Source organism: Rattus norvegicus, chromosome 12 (assembly GCF_036323735.1).
Source record: "Rattus norvegicus strain BN/NHsdMcwi chromosome 12, GRCr8, whole genome shotgun sequence".
Taxonomy (NCBI): Eukaryota; Metazoa; Chordata; class Mammalia; order Rodentia; family Muridae; genus Rattus; species Rattus norvegicus.
The window spans coordinates 52261266-52280759 of record NC_086030.1 but is presented as its reverse complement, the minus strand read 5'-3'; the positions used below and the strand labels follow the sequence as shown (position 1 = coordinate 52280759).

General features: G+C 44.9%; 1 protein-coding gene across 2 annotated transcripts; it reads right to left on the bottom strand.

Annotated features, from left to right (window-relative positions):
- Window positions 1–177: 177 nt before the first annotated feature.
- On the bottom strand, window positions 178–9663 carry Zfp950l15 (zinc finger protein 950 like 15). 2 transcript variants are annotated; one of them, XM_063271815.1, is made up of 5 exons: window positions 9099–9663; window positions 5429–5555; window positions 5059–5119; window positions 2425–3923; window positions 1188–1408 (listed from the first exon to the last, which is right to left on the bottom strand). In XM_063271815.1, the coding sequence occupies exons 1-5, from the start codon at window positions 9411–9413 to the stop codon at window positions 1311–1313; spliced, it is 2100 nt and encodes a 699-aa protein (XP_063127885.1). In that variant the 5' UTR covers window positions 9414–9663; the 3' UTR covers window positions 1188–1310. The 2 variants fall into 2 exon arrangements, with proteins under 2 accessions (XP_038946136.2, XP_063127885.1); XM_039090208.2 differs by having other exon boundaries at window positions 178–3923.
- Window positions 9664–19494: the final 9831 nt, after the last annotated feature.

Genomic DNA, 19494 nt, shown 5'->3' with positions numbered 1-19494 from the left:
GAATAAACCCTTTCTTCCCCAACTTGCTTCCTGGTCATGATGTTTTGTGAAGGAATAGAACCCTGACTAAGACAGTTATGTAGTCTTTGTTCTATCTCAGTGGGAACTGAGTGGCTCTAACTTTCAGCCTGATAGTCCAAGTCGAAGTCGCAGAAAGAAAAAGGAACACTTGGAAAAGTGATTTTAGCATTTATTACTAAGTTGTAAAATGTTTCCTATGAAAGCTCTCTAAGCAAAAGGGGGAAAACAGAATGAATGAAAAAGGGGCATAAGGGAAAATATTTCGCTCTCCTCTCTTTGTCCTCAGCACTTATACATCTTTCAGAATAGAAGAACGCATGTTAAAGAGTTGAGCACAAGTTTACACAGAAATTTAAATCAGACATTGAATAAAAAGCTAACATCAGTGAATGTTTACATGCATATCCATTAGGAGAAATTACCTGGCTAAACGTTCATCAACTGTCTCAGCTTCCACAGGCTCATCAAGATTTTAAAACCAAGTAACTAAGTTATTGGTGAAGTTTTGTATAGATAAGCTCAGTCAATATCTTATCTTCTGTCCTAAAATAAGTCATTAGTTCCTTTTGATGACTTTTGGTGAACGGTTTTACAACCTCTTGGAATGTGCTCTGAGAGGTAGAAAATCTGACTGCCATCTAGAAGCCACGAACCGCTAACACGTGGGGAACTGGCAGAGCTCTCATTGCTGTTTTGACTATCAGAACTGACTTACTAGCAGTCCTGCTATAAAATATCTTAACAAATACTGATATAATTTCAGGAATTCTTATAGGATCATCATTAAGTATCAAGAAATCATCTATCTCTCTATGTAGCCTCACTGCAAGACAGAAAATCTTCATAAATGTGCAGAGAGCTGCTCAAAATGGTGGGCTAATACCTAGTGATTGTCCCATATGTTTAATGACAGGAAAAGCATATTAATAGCAGGAATCTTTCCTAGAGTGGTTTTCTCCTGGGCCCTGACTACGGGAGCAAATCTGAAATGGATTATTATAACCAAGGCAGACCATCTCAGGAAGATCACCTGCCAGTTATTAGCTTGTTGGCTCCTGACACTAACCTAACCATGACCCGGAACTGCCCTTCCACCCCTAACCTGCCCCTAAGCTCAGCCTCAGCCCTGACCGTCTAATCATATCCCCCTAACCCTCTAACCCTAACCCTTAACTTTGTAACCACAACCACATTAAACCCTAACCTTCTAACCCACCCGGCCTCACTACATCAAACCCTTGGCCTTTACTTTGACCAGGTCATTGAAGTGTTATGGATCTATGCAGATTTCAAAACACAGAGACTTTACCACACTGAGCACATCCATAAGGTTTTTCTCCAGTATGGGTTCTTTTGTGCATCCAGACATAACTGTGAAGGGCAAAGGCTGTACACTGCTTCCATTCACAGGGTTTCAGTGAATGGAAGTGTGAATACTTCTGCTTTAGTGAGGACTACAGAAATGTGCAAAGGCTTCGCTATATCCAATACTTTCACAGGGGGTCTCTCTGGTGTAATATCTTTTATGCCTTTTGTCTTAATTTGGATTTTATTGCTGAGAAAATGTACTATGACCAAGGCAACTCTTATAAAGGACAACCTTTAATTGGTGGGTGGTGTACAGATTCAGTCTATTATCATCAAGGCTGAAGAATGGCAGTGTCCAAGCAAACACGGTGCTGTAGGAGCCGAGAGTTCTACATCTTGATCAGAAGGCGGCCAGGAGAAGACTCTTCTGCCCTGGGTGGAGCTTAAGCATAGGATCTCAAAGTCCAGCCCCACAGTGCACAGTTCCTTAGAGGCCACATCTCCGAATAGTGCCACTACCTATGGGCCAAGCATATTCAAACCACCCTATCTCTGAAGATCATTCCGACCTGTAAAGACTTTACCACGTTGGTTACATCCATAGGGTTACTTGCTAGTATGTGTTCTTGTATGCACTCGGAGGTGACCTGATTGTGAATAGCCTTTACCACATTGATTACATTTGTAGGGTTTTTCTCCAGTGTGAATTCTTTTTTTTAAAGATTTATTCATTTATTTTATGTACAGCATTCTGCCTGCATATGTGACTGCAGGCCAGAAGAGGACATCAGATCCCATTACAGATGGTTGTGAGCCACCATGTGGTTGCTGGGAACTGAGCTCATGACCTCTGGAAGAGCACTTAGTGCTCTTAACCGCTGAGCCATCTCTCCAGCCCGTGAATTCTTTTATGTACTTGGAGATAACCATAATATGCAAAGGCTTTACCACATTCGTTACATTTGTAGGGCTTCACTACAGTATGTGTTGCTTTATGTATTTGGAGATTAGTGCTAAATGCAAAGGCTTTACCACATTCATTACATTTGTAACGTTTCTCTCCAGTATGAATACTTTCATGTCTTTGAAGATGACCAGGATATGCAAAGGCTTTGCCACACTGATTACATTTGTAAGTTTTCTCTCCAGTATGTGTTACTTTATGCATTTGGAGAAACACATGATGTGCAAAGGATTTACCACACTGATCACATTTATAAGTTTTCTCTCCATGATGTGTCCTTTTATGTCCTTGGAGATGACTGTGTTGTGAAAAGGCTTTACCACACTGACTACATTTGTAGGGTTTCTCTCCAGTGTGAATTCTTTTATGTACTTGGAGATGCTCATAACGTACAAAGGCTTTACCACACTGATCACATTCATAGGGTTTCTCTCCAGTGTGACTTCTTTTATGTACTTGGAGATTCCTATGATGTGCAAAGGCTTTACCACACTGATCACATTCATAGGGTTTCTCTCCAGTGTGAGTTCTTTTATGTACTTGGAGATAACGATGACTTACAAAGGCTTTACCACACTGATCACATTCATAGGGTTTCTCTCCAGTGTGAGTTCTCTTATGTACGTGGAAATAACTATGATACGCAAAGGCTTTACCACACTGATCACATTTGTAAGTTTTCTCTCCAGTATGTGTTACTTTAAGCATTTGGAGATGACCGTGTCGTGCAAAGGCTTTACCACATTCGTTACATTTGTAGGGCTTCACTCCAGTATGTGTTGCTTTATGTACTCGGAGATTAGTGCTAAATGCAAAGGCTTTACCACATTCATTACATTTGTAAGGTTTCTCTCCAGTATGAATCCTTTCATGTCTTCGAAGTCGAGAAGGATATGCAAAGGCTTTGCCACACTGATTACATTTGTAAGTTTTCTCTCCAGTATGTGTTACTTTATGCATTTGGAGAAACACATGATATGCAAAGGATTTACCACACTGATCACATTTGTAAGTTTTCTCTCCAGGATGTGTTAGTTTATGCATTTGGAGATGTCTGTGTTGTGCAAAGGCTTTACCACATTCGTTACATTTGTAGGGCTTCACTCCAGTATGTGTTGCTTTATGTACTCGGAGATTAGTGCTAACTGCAAAGGCTTTACCACATTCATTACATTTGTAAGGTTTCTCTCCAGTATGAATCCTTTCATGTCTTCGAAGATGACCAGGATATGCAAAGGCTTTACCACACTGATCACATTTGTAAGTTTTCTCTCCAGTATGTGTCCTTTTATGTCTTTGGAGATGACTCTGTTGTGAAAAGGCTTTACCACACTGATCACATTTGTAGGGTTTCTCTCCAGTATGTGTCCTTTTATGTCTTTGAAGATGACTCTGTTGTGAAAAGGCTTTACCACACTGACTACATTTGTAGGGTTTCTCTCCCACAGGTATTATATTATGCATTTGGAGACTACTGTGATGTGCAGAGGATTCACCTTTTTGAATACCTTCATAGGGTTTCTCTCCGGTATGAATTCTTTCACACCTTTGAGGATACCGGTGACATGCAAAGGCTTTACCACACTGAGTATATTCAGAGGGCTTCTCTCCAGTAGAACTTCTTTTATGCCTGTAAAGATAATTGGCACAGGTGAAGCTTTACCAAATTCTATATACCAATGAATCTCTTTGCCTGCAGGACTTAATTCTACAATGTGGTCTAATTGTAAAGAGAAATCACATCTTAAGGTTTTATCACTGTGTTTACAATCATGGTTTAAGGCATTTGTAATGGTAATGGTAATGTAATGTAATGGTAACATGGCTCACATCCGTAGCGTCCTTTTTCTCTATGAGATTTTTTTCACATACTTGAAGAGGAATGGAAGATCTCAGAGCTTTACCACACTGAGTGCATTCATAAATTTTCCTATATTGTGAAATATACTATGTTTGCATACTATATTGATTGGCAAAGAAAACCTGGACAAAACAGAACACAATTTCCACATTCCTAGTACTCATAGGGATGTTCTGCAGTGTGAGTTTATTCCCAGTGAAGTTGGAAATTCAACCAATTATAAACTTGTTCAAACTGAGAACGTCTACTCAAATGGGGACTGCTACATATATTCTAATTGCTCTGGGAGAGAGAGAGGTACATTGCTTCTTTCCATATCCCTATGTCCACATGGCTTGTATCCATTGTGACACATGGTATAGCTATTAAAAGGAGAATAAGAAATTAAAGATTTCTACATTGCATTCACACCGTTTGAATTTTTATTCATCAAAGACATGTGGTATAGGGATTAAGGTTTCTCCTAAACATTCTTGACTCTCATAAACTGCCCTTCACTTAAACTTGGCAATATTACTATATAAGTAATCAATTTTACTATGGGATATTTGCTTATTAGAAACATATACTGATCCTATTCAATATGCAAATATAGATATAAATATATATCTTTTGCAGTATGTGAGTGGTGTGAAACTAAACAGAGTGGCTGTTCAACAGAGTAGCTTTAGTGTTGCTAGGATTCAAATATTAATATCTGCTGAGGCGTCGCTTCCTTTTCTTCTTTCTTAGAGGAAAACACAATCAGACGCCTGACATTGAGGCACATGGATTTGTGAGAATTTAATGATAACAGATGTACTTGAAGAAGTGCTTTTTTACATTGTTGCTTTTCTTTAAAACTTCCAGGACACATTAAAATTTCTTCAAAGCATATTCATAGCAATTTGCACTTGAAAATTACCTTCCATGTCTTCTGGAACTTTGACAATATTCTTCAATATTACGGTCTCCCCAATTGTAGCCTAAAATATAGTTCCAGAAAATGTATAAATATGTTATTGGAAATTAGGCAAAATTAAACTTGCTATGTTTAGCAAACCTGATTTATTCACCTCCTTCTTCCTCACTGTCAATTGAAGTTACAGAAAAGCATTAGTAGCAAAGAGATAGTTGTTCCCTTATTTTAAAGAGTGAAAGAGAGGTTGGGGATGTAGCCCAGTGGTAGAGCGCTTGCCTGGCAAGTGCAAGGCTCTGGGTTTGGTCCCCAGCTCAAAAAAAAAAAAAAAAAAAAAAAAAAAAAAAAAAAAGTGAAAGAAAGTTCTCTATCTTACCTACAGCAGTTAGGTTCCAGTAGGTCTCCAGCATCACATCTTTGTAGAGATTCTTCTGTGAAGGATCCAGCAAAGCCCATTCTTCTCGAGTCAAGTTCACATGCACATCATCATAGGTCACTGCATCCTAACATATCCCACACATGTGTACATCAGAAACCATGATACTGACATCACTGTAAATGTATGCTTCACCGACAATGTATCTGTATGATTCTGGTGCTTCCCCCACTTATTTCTTGACACAGAAGTTCTAATGTAATTACCAAGTCATCGAAGAAGGAAACTGAATAATGAGGTTCACCTCTGTCACCTCATTGCCCTTTGAATAGGATATAGAGCCTTGCAAGAGAAATACCAATTAAAAGAGGGAGGAAGAGGGAGGAGGGGAGGGAAGGAGGTAGGGATGGGGAGACAGAGAGAGAGAGACAGAGGCCATGACAAGCAAAGAGTACTGAGCACATCAGAGAAATTGTATGAACAGTTACTAACTACGGAAAAAGATGGGCAAGCTGAGTGTATTGCCTCTTGCAAGCCTTGAATCCCAGCATTCAGGAGGCAGAGGCCGGTATCTCTCGCTGAGTTGGATGCCAGCCTGGTCTATCCAGGACGTCCAGAGGTGCATATTAAGACCGTCTCCCCTGTAAAAAATCAATCAAAGACAGGAAGGACTCGGAGGTTTTTACTGGAGTTCCTACAAAGAATTACATATTCACTCCAGTTCTGTATTCATCCTCAGGAATCCTGAAGTGCCCTGAGCTTAAACTCTAACAGTAATGAGATCTTACTAAGGGGGATGCATCCTTAAACCATACAGATGGACAGGTGAAATGTTGGCAATGTAAAGGTTGATTCTAAACCAGCAGCATAGGACAGGAGAGAAGGCTCAGGCTGAAGAGCTCTCGCTGGTCCTGCAAATAACTGGGCTCAGTCACCAGGACTTACAAGGGGCTCACAATTATTCATTACTCAAAGTTCAGGGATCTGAAGCCACCCTCTGACTACTATGGGGACCAGGCATACATGATGTGCATATTCATGCACAGGCAAAATACTCATATTCATTCAAATAAATAAAAACAAACAAGAGGTAGGAAGAATGTCACCTGCAATCCAGTGACTCAGAAAGCTCGGCAGTGAAGCGCAGGCAGTATTAATGTCCTGAATACCCGCCATACTGAGAAAGGGAATATTCTCCCTCCCAAATTTCAAAGTTCACAATGTGGATGAAGATCGGCACAACAGCATATGCTTAACTTGTACCAAAACCAACATCCCACGCCCACCAGTCAAAAATATAAAAACAAACAAACAAACAAACAGCAAAATCTAGGCATACTGGACCACATCTGGAGCCAGGGTCACATGGACCTTTATGTTTGAGGCTTGCATGTTCTACACCCCTACTCCCAGGACAGCCAGGCCCACACAGAGAAACTTTGTCTTTAAAAATTGAAACCTTGTGGGCTGGAGAGATGGCTCAGTGGTTAAGAGCACCGACTGGTCTTCCAGAGGTCCTGAGTTCAAATCCCAGCAACCACATGGTGGCTCACAACCATCTGTAATGGGATCCAGTGCCCTCTTCTGGTGTCTGAAGACAGCTGCAGTGCACTCACATCAATAAAATAAACAAATCTTTAGAAAAAAAAAGAGAACAGGTGTCCTAAGTATACTTCAACAAATTACTTCTTGTTAGCTTTTGGCTTTGCTTCCCACACTACTGTGGGGTATAAAAAGTCTATGAAAAATAAACTTAAGGCTCTAGTGCTGCACTAACCAGCAGGCCTCCCAAATCTAACTCCTGGCTTTGCATCTTTTTTCTGCCTTTCCTATCTTTCATCCTCCAATCTCCTCAGACACTGTTCAACGCATGCTGGTGGGTTGACTACAAGGAAAGAAATTAGATTCAAGGAACTCTTTCTCTTCAGTCCTTGTTTCTCTCCTATCTGGTGTTAGCGGTGGAAGGGGGAGGGGGATTAATGGTGGAGAAAAAGAAAAAACCATAAAGTAGCAAAGCCCAGCTACACTGGTTATTTCTAAAAGAGGAGCTGACCTAGGGCACATTTTGCATCCCGTGTATGCTGTCACCCTTAGGTCCCTGTTAGGTTCAGGTTGCAGGTTATGCTCTGAACGATTTAAACATGGACTGGAGACTGCAGGTCTAGCCACTTAGACAGATGGCACATTTACACAGCGAGTGGAAGGTCCCAGACGATGAAAAACATAGACGGGAGGTCTTACACAAGCGATGTCTTATGCTAAGTTCGCTTCTTAAGAAGAGTGTCACCTCGTACACCACTCACATGTGGGAAATGGAAGGAAACGAGAGACTTCTATGAAGTCACAGAAGCAACGGGTCACACTCAGGAGTCTAACCAAACAGTGGGAACTCCGGGAATCTCAAAAACATTACTGACCAAGCCAACAGTGGCCTTGGGACCGACACCAAAACCTCATATGGTGGGAAGAGTTGTGTTCTCCGAATCTGAAGCAACCCTTCCCCGAGGCCCTGGCCTCTGACCCTTACCATCTCCCCCAGCCATATTCATGGTGTAGAGAAGGAACGCTGTTTTCCGTCTATACCTCAGCCTCAGGAAAAGCTCACAAGGCCTAGGCCTTAGACTGGCTCTGCCAAGCATGTTCCTGGGTTTCAAAAGGAGCTATGTCATGGGGACCTCAGGGAAAGAAAGCCTTGCTTGACCTGCCCAGCACTCAACACAACCATGGATTTTAACCTTTTCAAATGGTTGTCAGCAGGTGTCATCCTGCCCATGTGGCAAAACTGTGTTTTTCTCAAGAAGAACTGAACGTTTATTGCACACCAGGCCCTAATGTTGATTGTGCTCCTGTAATACCCCACTGAGCAGCTTGTTAGAGGCCTGCTCTTTGACATGGGGATGGGCCTGGTGGCTGGTTGTAAGTCACACTTGTTTCCTTTCTTATGGCTTGGAGCCATGTTTCTGGACAACCCTGGTGGCATGCGGATCTCTAACAGGCCAGGTTAGCACACTTACCTGTGGGGTGCTTTACAGGCAGTCCTCCCTCAGCTAAGTTCTCGTTGTGACTTTCGATATCCTAAGAACTAGTAAATACTTTACATCGTCAATTCTACTGTTTTACATCACAGCTCGATATTGAATGGCTACCCAGCATGTGAGATGCCTTTTACAACCTCCACAAAATAACTCCAAATGGATTTTACACCTTAATTTTAAATATTAAGAACGGAACTGGTGGGCTGGAGGGATGGCTCAGTGGTTAAGAGCACTGACTGCTCTTCCAAAGGTCCTGAGTTCAATTCCCAGTAACCACATGCTGGCTCACAACCATCTGTAATGAGACTGGATGCTCTCTTCTGGTATGTCTGCTACAATATATATATATAATATTTTTCTTTTTAAAGAAAGGAACTGCTAGAAACTAGGGCTCTCTGGATTTGGCATCCTGACAAGCACTCTCCCAAATGCTGTGCGCGGATGCAGCCCCACTGTGAAGTTATTCGGGGGCTACCACTGGGTCGAGCTAGTGGCTAGGAGCACAAGAGATCGCACACGTGGCCGCGTATGGATGCGGGTTCCCCCAGCCCCCGCCCCAGGAAAAACCCACCACATCGGCTCCCACAGCCCAGCCCCCTGCTCCTCCAGGTCGTTGGCAGTGACCCTGTGCTCACCATGCCACAACTGCAGAGCCTGCCTGAGCGCGCCCCACAGCATCCAGTTGCAGGACAGAGGATTCGAGCCCGTGCAGCTACTGGGAAGAAAACGCCGCGTGGTCGCAGAAGATCCCGCCTCCTATTCTGATTGGTACGACTGGAGGCTTTGATTGGCCAGTGAGTCTTGAATGACACGAGCACCTTCCTTAGGATTAGAGCGTGAGTAAGGGACTCAGTAGAGGTTTTTGACCTGGGCTTCCTGTCCAGGACCGGATCTTTTCCAGATCTGCAGAGATTGTAGCACTTGTGCCGGTCCACCGATAGCCTAACCATCTGTCTCCGGGACCAGCCCCAGGGAGGCCCTACCACTCCACCCACCACTGCTCAGTCGCCTGCTCCTCCCCTGTGTGGGCAGTGACCCTGTGCTCACCAGGTCCTGACTTCAGCCTGAGCTCCCCTCGCAGCACTCAGTAGGCTCTTTCCCTTCTTCCTCCTGGAATCAGGGTAAATAGCTTGCATAGCCCATTACTCAACTTGCAGTAAGTTATCGATCTGTCCCACAAGCGGAAGGGGGCCCACGATATTAATAATTAAAGAGAGGGGGTTGGGGATTTAGCTCAGTGGTAGAGCGCTTGCCTAGGAAGCACAAGGCCCTGGGTTCGGTCCCCAGCTCCGAAAAAAAGAACAAAAAAAAAAAATAATTAAAGAGAGATTTTGGGAAAATAGGATTTTTGGTTTGTGGCTGCTGTGATTCACGTAATTTAACAGGGAGGAATTAGCTAGATTGAGTTATACAGTCATAATCTCATCTGGTAACTAAACTAAAACCATATCTTTACTTTGGTATAGAATTTGTTAACAAATTTTAAAAGTACAAGGTTTAGAGTCAGTCCTTCTATTGATGCCATTACGAATTTCTGAGCCGATTTACACATGTGATTTAAGGGCCAAATAGGAAATTCACGGCTCTGAGTTTGCTAGTATACTTTCAAGATAATAAGATAAAAATCGAAAACAGTCCAGATTGTTCTATATAGATAGACGGTTTTCTTTTTTTTCTTTTTTTTTTTTTGGTTCTTTTTTTTCGGAGCTGGGGACCGAACCCAGGGCCTTGCGCTTCCTAGGTAAGCGCTCTACCACTGAGCTAAATCCCCAGCCCCGATAGACGGTTTTCAAAAATGTCAGAAATCCACAACCTCTCAGGTCTGGAAGCCGATGTTTATAGATAGTTGGTCATTCTCAGATTTCTGACTGGGTGAAGACTGATTATAGTCTCATAGCCTATCAGGCTGTTTAACTCTGAAAATACATATTTTATTAGATAGTTATCAGATAGGATACAAGCTAGCCAGGATATAACATAGATTTTAAGCCTTTCTTAAGCTGGAATGGATAACTAAATGTTCTGCTTAACTGGTTTTTTTTTTGTTTTTTTGTTTTTTTTTTTCCGGAGCTGGGAACTGAACCCAGGGCCTTGTGCTTCCTAGGCAAGGGCTCTACCACTGAGCTAAATCCCCAACCCCTGCTTAACTGATATAGTGTTGGACTGGGTGTTAAATATATGTTATGCTTTTATACAAAATGATAATAGTTGTGCTCAGCTTATATTTGAGAGAAAAAAATTTTTTAATTAGACAAAAAGGGTGAAATGCAGGATGGTGTCATACAGGTGAGGCAGGTACAGGATAGAATGAGTCCTGTCATCAGACGAGCAGGAAGGGTGGGCGGGAGAAAAGCTTGAAGGAAGAGGAGGAGACTGAAACGGAAAGGACTGGAGACTGGAAGAGAAGGTAGAGAAGCCACGGAGAGGACATGGAGGCTGACGTTAAGGTTCCACTCTGTGTATTTACAGGTTGTTATGAATGTTCTTAAGGGATGGATGTGTACAGGGCCTTGTATGTCTAAGTGGGCGATTATATCTTATCCATCGGATCAGGGGTTGTTGTGTTGTGTGTTCTCTCATGTGGAGGATTGAGGTTGGGAGAGTGTGTGGCAGCAGAGACACTGGGCCGCCCCAGGGTTGGGATGTGAGTTTCTGCCAAGAGCAGATATCTTGGGGCACTGCAGTGATAGACCCAGTGGGAGTAGAAGAAAGCCATTTAGTATAATTTTACAGCAACAGATATAGATGAGGAAAAATGAAAGGAGAAAGGAGGAGGACTGAGAGACATTTAAAAGATGTTACTTCTGTATCAAACATGCAGAGATCTATCTGCTTGCTTGTCACGATTTCCTGATAAACCAATGTATTTTCTCAGAATCCACATTGTATTGAATATTGAACACTACACAATTTTACATAGGAGGCCTGACCAGACGTGATATCGATGAGGGGGGCCTGGAACCAACGTCCCATGTGTACACAGAACTGACTATTACCTACACCTTACAGAAATTGTCAAGGTGATCATCAGAATCTAAGGGAAAATGCATTAATGCAGATGAGTCCAACCCATGTATGGCTACACAGGGTCAGTGTGGGGAGGTGACACAGACTCAGTGATCAGCAAGGTCCCTCCCTCCTGTCTCTTCATAGCCTGCTCTATGACCAGAGTTGCCCCAAGAGAAAACAGAAAACAAGACCCAGAGATAGTAACCATTGCTCTCTGCTTTTTAACTTCTCTCTGAAGATATTGGTTGGGAAGTCACCTATAGGAAGTGCATTAAACAGCATCCACCATAAACCTGACGGATCTCCCGCTTCTGTGCACAGCAAATGCCCATTACTCACAGGTGCAATGGTACTTTTCAAGGGAGGACACAGGGAGAGAGGTGGGATCCACTTCTCCTACTTGTCGTGGGCCAGCCTCTCTGTGGTTGATGGAGCAAGATTTCTTCCATTCAAAGCAATGAAACATCTACTGCTGTGCGCTAAGAGGCAGAGCTTTTGCTCAGTGTCTTCATTACCTGCCCAGGACCTTGAGTTTAGATACGACCATGGACAGAATCCCGCACAGTGGCTTTATAAGGACAAGTAGAGAAACCTGGTTCTCACATGTGCTCTGTCTCCCTAGTGATGCCCTGGTCATGTTACGATGTAGCAAGAGGGCCCTAGTCAGACACTGTTGCTGGGTTCTTGAAACTCCCAGTCTCCACAGTGGAGAGCCCAACAAATCTATTTTCTTTAAAAAATTACCCAGGCTGTGGCATGTGGTTACAATTACAGAAAATGAACTAAGATAGTATCTTTTGTTTTCTAGTCAATTTGAGTATAGAAACTTTGAGGGATATAAATATAGATTTAAAGAATGTAGTAAGGGCCAGTGGAGTGGGTTGATGATCTGAGTTTTAGCCCCAGGATTGATATGGTGGAAGGAGAGAAGTAACTTCTGAATGTTGTCCTCTTGTCTCTACACGTGCACTGTGGCACTCACATGTGTGAGGGTAGGAACTCCACCCACACAAGTAAATAAATATTTTAAAGTCATTTTATTTGTACCATTTAACTCAACAATATTAATAAATATATTTATTGATTTAGTGACACAGTATCCTAAAGCACATGCCATACTGTATTCATTCAATACCATTAATTTTTCTACTTTTGTTTCCAGTTTTATATGAACTTTTCATGTGACTATTTGCTATAGGTATTTTTTAAATATTTATTTATTTATTATGTGTACATTGTACAGCTTTCTGCCTGCATGTAGACCTGCAGGACAGAAGAGGGCAGCGGATCCCATTACAGATGGTTGTGAGCCACCATTTGGTTGCTGGGAATTGAACTCAGGACCTCTGGAAGAGCAGTCAGTGCTCCTAACCACTGAGCCATCTCTCCAGCCCCGCTGTAGGTATTTTTATAATTCCTACTGCCAGTGTTCAGTCTCTTAGAATCATTCTAAAGTGCAAGACTTTTGGTTCTGGCCTATTGAAGGCTGTGGCCGTGACAACTAGGAAAGAAGTTCCAACCACAAGCTTCCGTTGACTGGAAAATAAGCTCAATTCATAAGCTTCGACCTTATGATTGACTAAGGAAGACGACTTTTTCATTGATCCCATCATAAGCTTCAGAATTTGAACAATTACCCCTCTCTTGATTGAGGTTTAATGTCAGTGTATAGTGACTTTCAACCATTCCCATGTGAGGCCCTTATTCTGATTATTAGCCCTTTCTCAAGTGCATTTCCTTTTTTGCTTTTAAGTGATCTCTCCAGTGGCCTCTGTTACCAGCCTAAACTGACATTTTTGAAGGTGTTTCCAGATTAAATGTCGAAAATAATTTAGTTGTGGTCACATTCTACATTGTGAAGCTTTTAATGACTGGACATTAGACATTTCTTCCTAATGAGTAAACTAACCCTAACCCTCTAACCCTAACCCTCTAACCCTAACCCTTACACTAACCCTGTAATCCTCTAACCCTAATCCGTCTAACCCTTACCCCGTCTAACCCTAACCCTAAACCCTAACCCCTAACCCTAACACCTAAACCCTAACCCCTTAACCCTAACCCTAACCCTAATCCCTAACCCTAACCCTCTAATCCTCACCCCACCCCTAACCCCTGAACCTAACCCTAATCCCTAACCCTAACCCTCTAACCCTAACCTTAACCCTAACCCTAACCAGCCAGATCGTAAACCCCAACTCTAAGCCCCAAACCCTAACCTGCAACCCCAGACCCACAACCCCCACCACAACCCTGACCCTAAGGAATTTGTCGATGACTCACAGTCTGTAGTCCAGCTCCCAGTGTTTGTCAGCTGAGCGTTCTAAGTCCAAGAATCTTGTAGTTGTTCTGTCCCAGGAGGCTCGTTGTTTTCGGGGTCTTACGCACAAGGAGTGGATGTCCTGTCAGAAAGTGCAAGCAGGTGAAGAGGGAATCTGTCTTCTTCCAAGGTCCCATGTCTATCTCCACCTGAAGCTGTGATATGATTAATGGTGTGTATTCAAGCCTCAAGGTCTGGATCACAGGTGAGCCCCGCAGTTGTGGATTGTAGTTAATTCAGATATAGTCAAGTTGACATCCAGGAAGAGCCATTACCTACACTAATAATATTTCCCACCTCCTGCCTCTCCAGTCTTCCTCTACACCTAGCCCCTTCCACTTCCACGTCTTTCGGTTGAAATGTAGATTATGCATAGAACAGAAAAATCCAATATTTGTATTTCTGAGTCTGACGTATTTTCTTTAACATGATACCAATTTGGCCCTATTTTCCTGAAAAGATCTTTCACAATTTCGCTCTTTTTATGGCTGAATAAAATTCCATTACACGTGAGGCATAGTTTGTTTATCTATTCATCTCGAGCATCTAGATTGGTTCCACTTCCTGACTATTGTGGCAATAAACACAGATGTGCAAACGTCTCTGTGATGCCCTGACTTAGACTTCGGGTCTATAATAGACTTGGTTGGTGTAGCTACGGTGCAGTTACATGGTCATTTCTTTGGGGTGCATTCCATGCTGATGTCCTTGAGGCCCCAATAATTTACATTCGGTGATTTGCAGTCAACCTTTTGTTACTAGGAGAGGTCGGGCTGTCAGGGTTTTATGTTTTTGACAAACTGCATGCAGTGCCCTCATGCGCAGTGTATGAAAGTCTGTGAAATGTCCTTAGAGACAGAGTAAAGCAGGACAGGATCCAGCCACGGGCGGTGCCCTCCTCCATCCTCGATCCTCCTACTTAACCTTAACAAGGAAAGTCCCTGCCATGACCCGGAAGAGGGGCCACACTGGAGCTGCAGGGGCCGCACTGGAGCCTGAGGGGATTCACGGACAGGTGAGCCACGTGACAGGAAGGGAGCAAGGACAGCAGGAAGCCTTTTGACACAGTGACTAAAGCCGGAGAAGAATGATTTTCACGATCATCCTGGCTGACAATGTCACAAGGACGAGCTGGAAAGATTTCCGTGCCCGCCCTCTACTGCGCATTATCCGTAAAATGACAACCTCGATGTGATAAACCGATCAAAGGATACGTGCCAGCATCCCCAGGTACAAAGTCCTCCCTTCCCTAAATAGGACGCCTCCCCAAGACTGAAAAGGGGATCCCCAAAAGTTGTACCTATGGAGAGCCCGCTGTGTCTGCTCCAGGGAGACAGTCGCTATGCATTGTACTTCCCCACCCCTGCTCCTTCCATCTGCTGCACCCACAGGAGGTAAGGGGTGAGGGAAGGCACTGCTGCGGTCTGAAGATCACTCCACTGGACGGGCGGGGCAGAAAGACACAAGGGAAGAGGAAAGTTGTTAGTGTTTCCAGTGTGTGTAATCTGTACTGAAAGCCATGCTGCAGAAGGAGCAACAGCCTGGGATTCATGAATGAAAGACATACACACACATGCATGCACACATGCATGCACACATGCACGCACACAGGCACGCGCGAACACACGCACGCACGCATGAACACACACCCACACACAGGCACGCACACACTCAGGCATGCACGCAAATACATACATGCACGCGCACGCACGCACGCACGCACGCACGCACGCACGCACGCACGCACGCATACGCGGTTAATTTTACTATGCCTTGACTCCTTAATGCTGAGCGTTTCTAATCCTCCCCGTTGCTGGCAAACGCCCCCCCCCCCCGTACCCCCGAGTTAACTGTGCGACCGTGAACGGTAGCTTGGTCCCTGGTTGAGCTAAGGCTCCAAGCACCAGGGTAGGAGCTTTGCCTGTTCCAGCGCACCAGGCCCCGTCAGTAGCTGCAGCCCACGGACACACACAGATTTGTGGCCATCAGTGACCTAAGAGCAGCGCCCCAGGCCCCTCCACAGGCAGAGGACGTGACCTGTGGTCAAGAAGGCTCAAGACAAATCTGCATTTTAAGAGGCACCTAAAGCCTGGAGGCCTAGCCAATGAGCTTTCCTTCCTAAAGACTCCTCCCTGCAAAAGGGATTTAATCTCAGGACCGCCCTGAGAAGTGGGGTACGGTTTTACACGTGCACTTTCCACCATGACAATAAACGCCTCAGAACCTGGCCGCCTTTTCATCAGGATCCGCCGTGGGGAGCCACGGAGGCCTCCGCCCACAGAGTCGCCGTCTGATCTCCGCGCACAGCCTCCCCGCGCTCCCAGCCATGACCACCAAGCCCAAGCCTGCAGCCACCGTCACCCCGAAGCCTCCCCGAGGGCCGGGGCTGAGCTCCCCGCTTCCCCACCGCAGCCCCGCGCCTGACCCAGCCTGCGGCCCCCACTCCGTTCCCAGCTCCTCCGCGGCTCCCGGTGGCGCCGGGATGTCTAGGAGCCTGAGTCCCCGACGGCCCCGGCCTCCCTGCAGTCCCCGGGACCCCCGAGCCAGCTCCTGTCCTGCACCGCAGACTGAGCTTCCCCACCCCTGGAGCGGTGTCCGGGGCGGGGGGCTTCCCTGCGGCCCAAAGCCTGCCCTGCGACAGCTCGGGGTGAACTCCCTCAGGTTTCCCGCGCTCGGCCCCCGAGCGGCCACGCCCTCTGGCAGAGCGGACGCAGGACCCACAACCCTGCAACTCAATCTCTTAAAGTCTGGACTTCACCTCTGCTACCCCAGGGGCAGTTCCCGCGTCCACTTACCCTGCTTCTCACGTGACTGAGGCCCTGAGGTTCGACCTTCTCACGGTCAGGGCGACCTGCGCCGCCTTCCTCTCCCGGTTCCTCACCTGCGCGAACCTCCGAGCCCCGCCCTACTCACCTGCCCGCCCATTGGCCCGGGGCCCGTTATTGATCGATCAGAAACCAACCCGGGGCGAGGACCCCCCACTGAGCACAGGGAATTGCGACGCTGGAGCGGGTTAAGTCAGGCCTTAGAACCCCAGCAAAAGCACAGGTGGAGGGACCACACTACGGGGAAGGAGCGGGAAGGGTTTTTCAGTCTTTTCCACACTTTTTATTCCGTCCTGTAACACTCGAAACCTGCATTTACCAACCTCAAAACACCTTAGACCCAAAAACTCTTCCTCAGAGCTTTTGTATCCTCAGACCTTGCATGAACTTTAAACTTTACCCTTTCCTCCTATCCGGTTGTTCACCTTGAGAAGCGGGAGGTCGATAACCGGGATCCCTTACGGAAAAGAGAGTTTCTTGAGGTAAAGGAACTCGTCCACTCTTCAAACCCTTCAGAGCTGAGAGCAGATTTTACCTGAGTAGGCGGGAGGATAACTCACAGGCCTACGTGAAAGACCCCTGGAGTGGGGAGACCCTCACTCAAGTCTCGGGATGACGCAACCCCCCAAGAACTCACACAAGACCATCCTTGTTGTAATCACATGAGGTTTATCGATAGCAACCAGTGCACTTGGGTCGAGACTCGTATCCCACGCAGGGGCAGTGGAGTTCGACCCCGAGAGGCTGGGAGAAGAGGTATTTAAAGGGAGAAACCACAACCCGAGGGGGCAGGGATGGCGTCATAGAATAACAGTGAAAAATCACAAGGAAGAACTCTGTCCCCCAAGATTGTTTCCTAGGAGAAGCTGTCTCTTACTTCTCAGATTGTTTAACTTTTAGTCGGCTAGTTCCTAGGAGAAGTTGTTTCCTGCTTCTCAAGATGGTTCTCTAAGATTTATGGTCAGCTAGTTTCTGGGAGAAAGCTGTTGAGCTGGCCAATGTAATTATCCATTCTATAGCCCTAGGAGAGGCTTCTTGGAACATACAATTCTGGGGCCTAACCTGTTTTCTTTTTTTTTCTGCTCTAAACTTTGTGTCTAGGGGGGCAACTTTAAAACTTTTATCTTTCATACGTATCATTAATGGCAGAGACTGACCGGTTACCCGGATGCTCATCCGACTGGGATCCTGTGGTTTCGATGGCTTCACTGGGGACCAAGGTCCCACCTCAGGGTCAGCCTTGGCCGCCAGGCCTGGCAACCCTGACCTTACTGGGGGAGAAACTCGGGAGACCGACCTGACTCTGTCTTAAGCAGCACAAGGCCTGCCCTGTGCCCCTTTTGTCCAAGGTTTGGGCAGGGTCCTGGCAGTGGGGAAGGCATCGGGGCAGTAACGCCCAGTGGTCAGTGCACCCCAGTCCACGTGGAGTCCTTTGTCATTGTTTCCACATCTTGGAGGCCTTGGAGGGGTCACTGCTAGGGTTTGGGGGTCTCTGTCATGGTGAGTTTAAGCATCTTAAATGCCATGTTCAGCAGGTTCTCTGACAGGTTTGAGGGCTGCTACCTACCAAGCGAATCTGAGTTAAACAACCTTTGTCTGTTTTTAGTTATCTGCTCTAAACTGTCCCTGTGTGTTAAAATAAATACCTTTTAAAGAGTAAAGACAGCGCATAACCATAATTTTTGGAAGACAAAAACTAAGTTCTAACAAGAGAAAACAATGTAACGTCTTCGAAATTAATACCAAGTGGGTTACTATTACGTTACAAGGTTTAACTGTCAGGGCCACCAAGTGTTCCTTTTGTTTTTTCCCCCCGAGCCATAACAGAGACAGATGCCAGCCACGTACTGCCCTTAAGTCAGTGAAGCTATGACCCCTCCTTCTTTATCCCATAGTCAAGATGACAACCAGCCCTGTGTTGTTTAAACCATTCCTCCTGCCAGCCCGGGCGTGGCTGTCCATGCAAAGTTCTGAGACAAACCCAATTGGATAAACGTCTCAGCAGACACCTGGCAGCATCTGACAATCGAGGTTTAGACCCAAAAGAGTCCATTTCCTAGTCTTAGCTGGAACCCGGATGCTCAGCTGCACATAAGCCTGGGGCTGTACAGTTCGGAATGAGGGTAGCTTGGGGTCAAACATCTAATCCTCTTGCCTCTGACTCCTGAATGCTGGGATTACAGCCATGAAAACCACCCTGCACAACTCAAAAACGGAGTCCTGAATTTACATTTGTGGGTTTGCACATTTTCTTCTGCTTTTTGTTTTAAGCTTTGTTTGTTTGTTGTTTGTTTAGACAGAGTTTCTCTGTGTAGTCCTGGCTGTCCTGGAACTCTCTGTACACCAGGCTTGGCTGGAATTCACAGAGATCCTCTTGCCTCTGCCTCCCAAGTGCTGGGATTAAAGGCGTGAGCCAGCACCACCTGGACTCTTTTTGAGGCTTTATTCCACCTCCTTATAAACTCTCACATTCCATGCACATACTTTTGGATTGCTATATATTCTTAGTAATTATCCTTTTCCTCCCAAGCAACATCATTCTTCATAATTTTATCTTCTGAGTTATACTTGGTTCAACATTAGTATAGCGACTTCAGAATTCTATTGGTTAAGGTATGCACCATAAACATTCTTGTAGACAGTACAAAGTTTATTGTTGCTTTTTAACCAGCTGAATACTTGCTGTCTTTTAATTGGTGTGTTTAAACAATTCATGATTAATGTATTTTTATGTGTTTAATATTAAAATCTGTGGCATTTCTAGTTATAAATTGGACATTTTTATTATTCACTTCATCATTACGGTTGAATTATTACTCATTCCTTGTTATTCTCTTTGAAAAGCATTTTGTTAACATTTAATGAATTTCCCTACAT

What these genes read in the sequence shown, in the direction of transcription:
- Zfp950l15 (XM_039090208.2), bottom strand. Translation starts at nt 9,413, where the DNA reads ATGGTTAGGCTATCGGTGGACCGGCACAAGTGCTACAATCTCTGCAGA. An exon ending in GGCTCTGCAGTTGTGGCATG is followed by an intron (nt 5,556 to 9,098) that starts GTGAGCACAGGG and finishes GGGATATGTTAG; the next exon opens with GATGCAGTGACCTATGATGA. An exon ending in CTGGAACCTAACTGCTGTAG is followed by an intron (nt 5,120 to 5,428) that starts GTAAGATAGAGA and finishes ACTATATTTTAG; the next exon opens with GCTACAATTGGGGAGACCGT.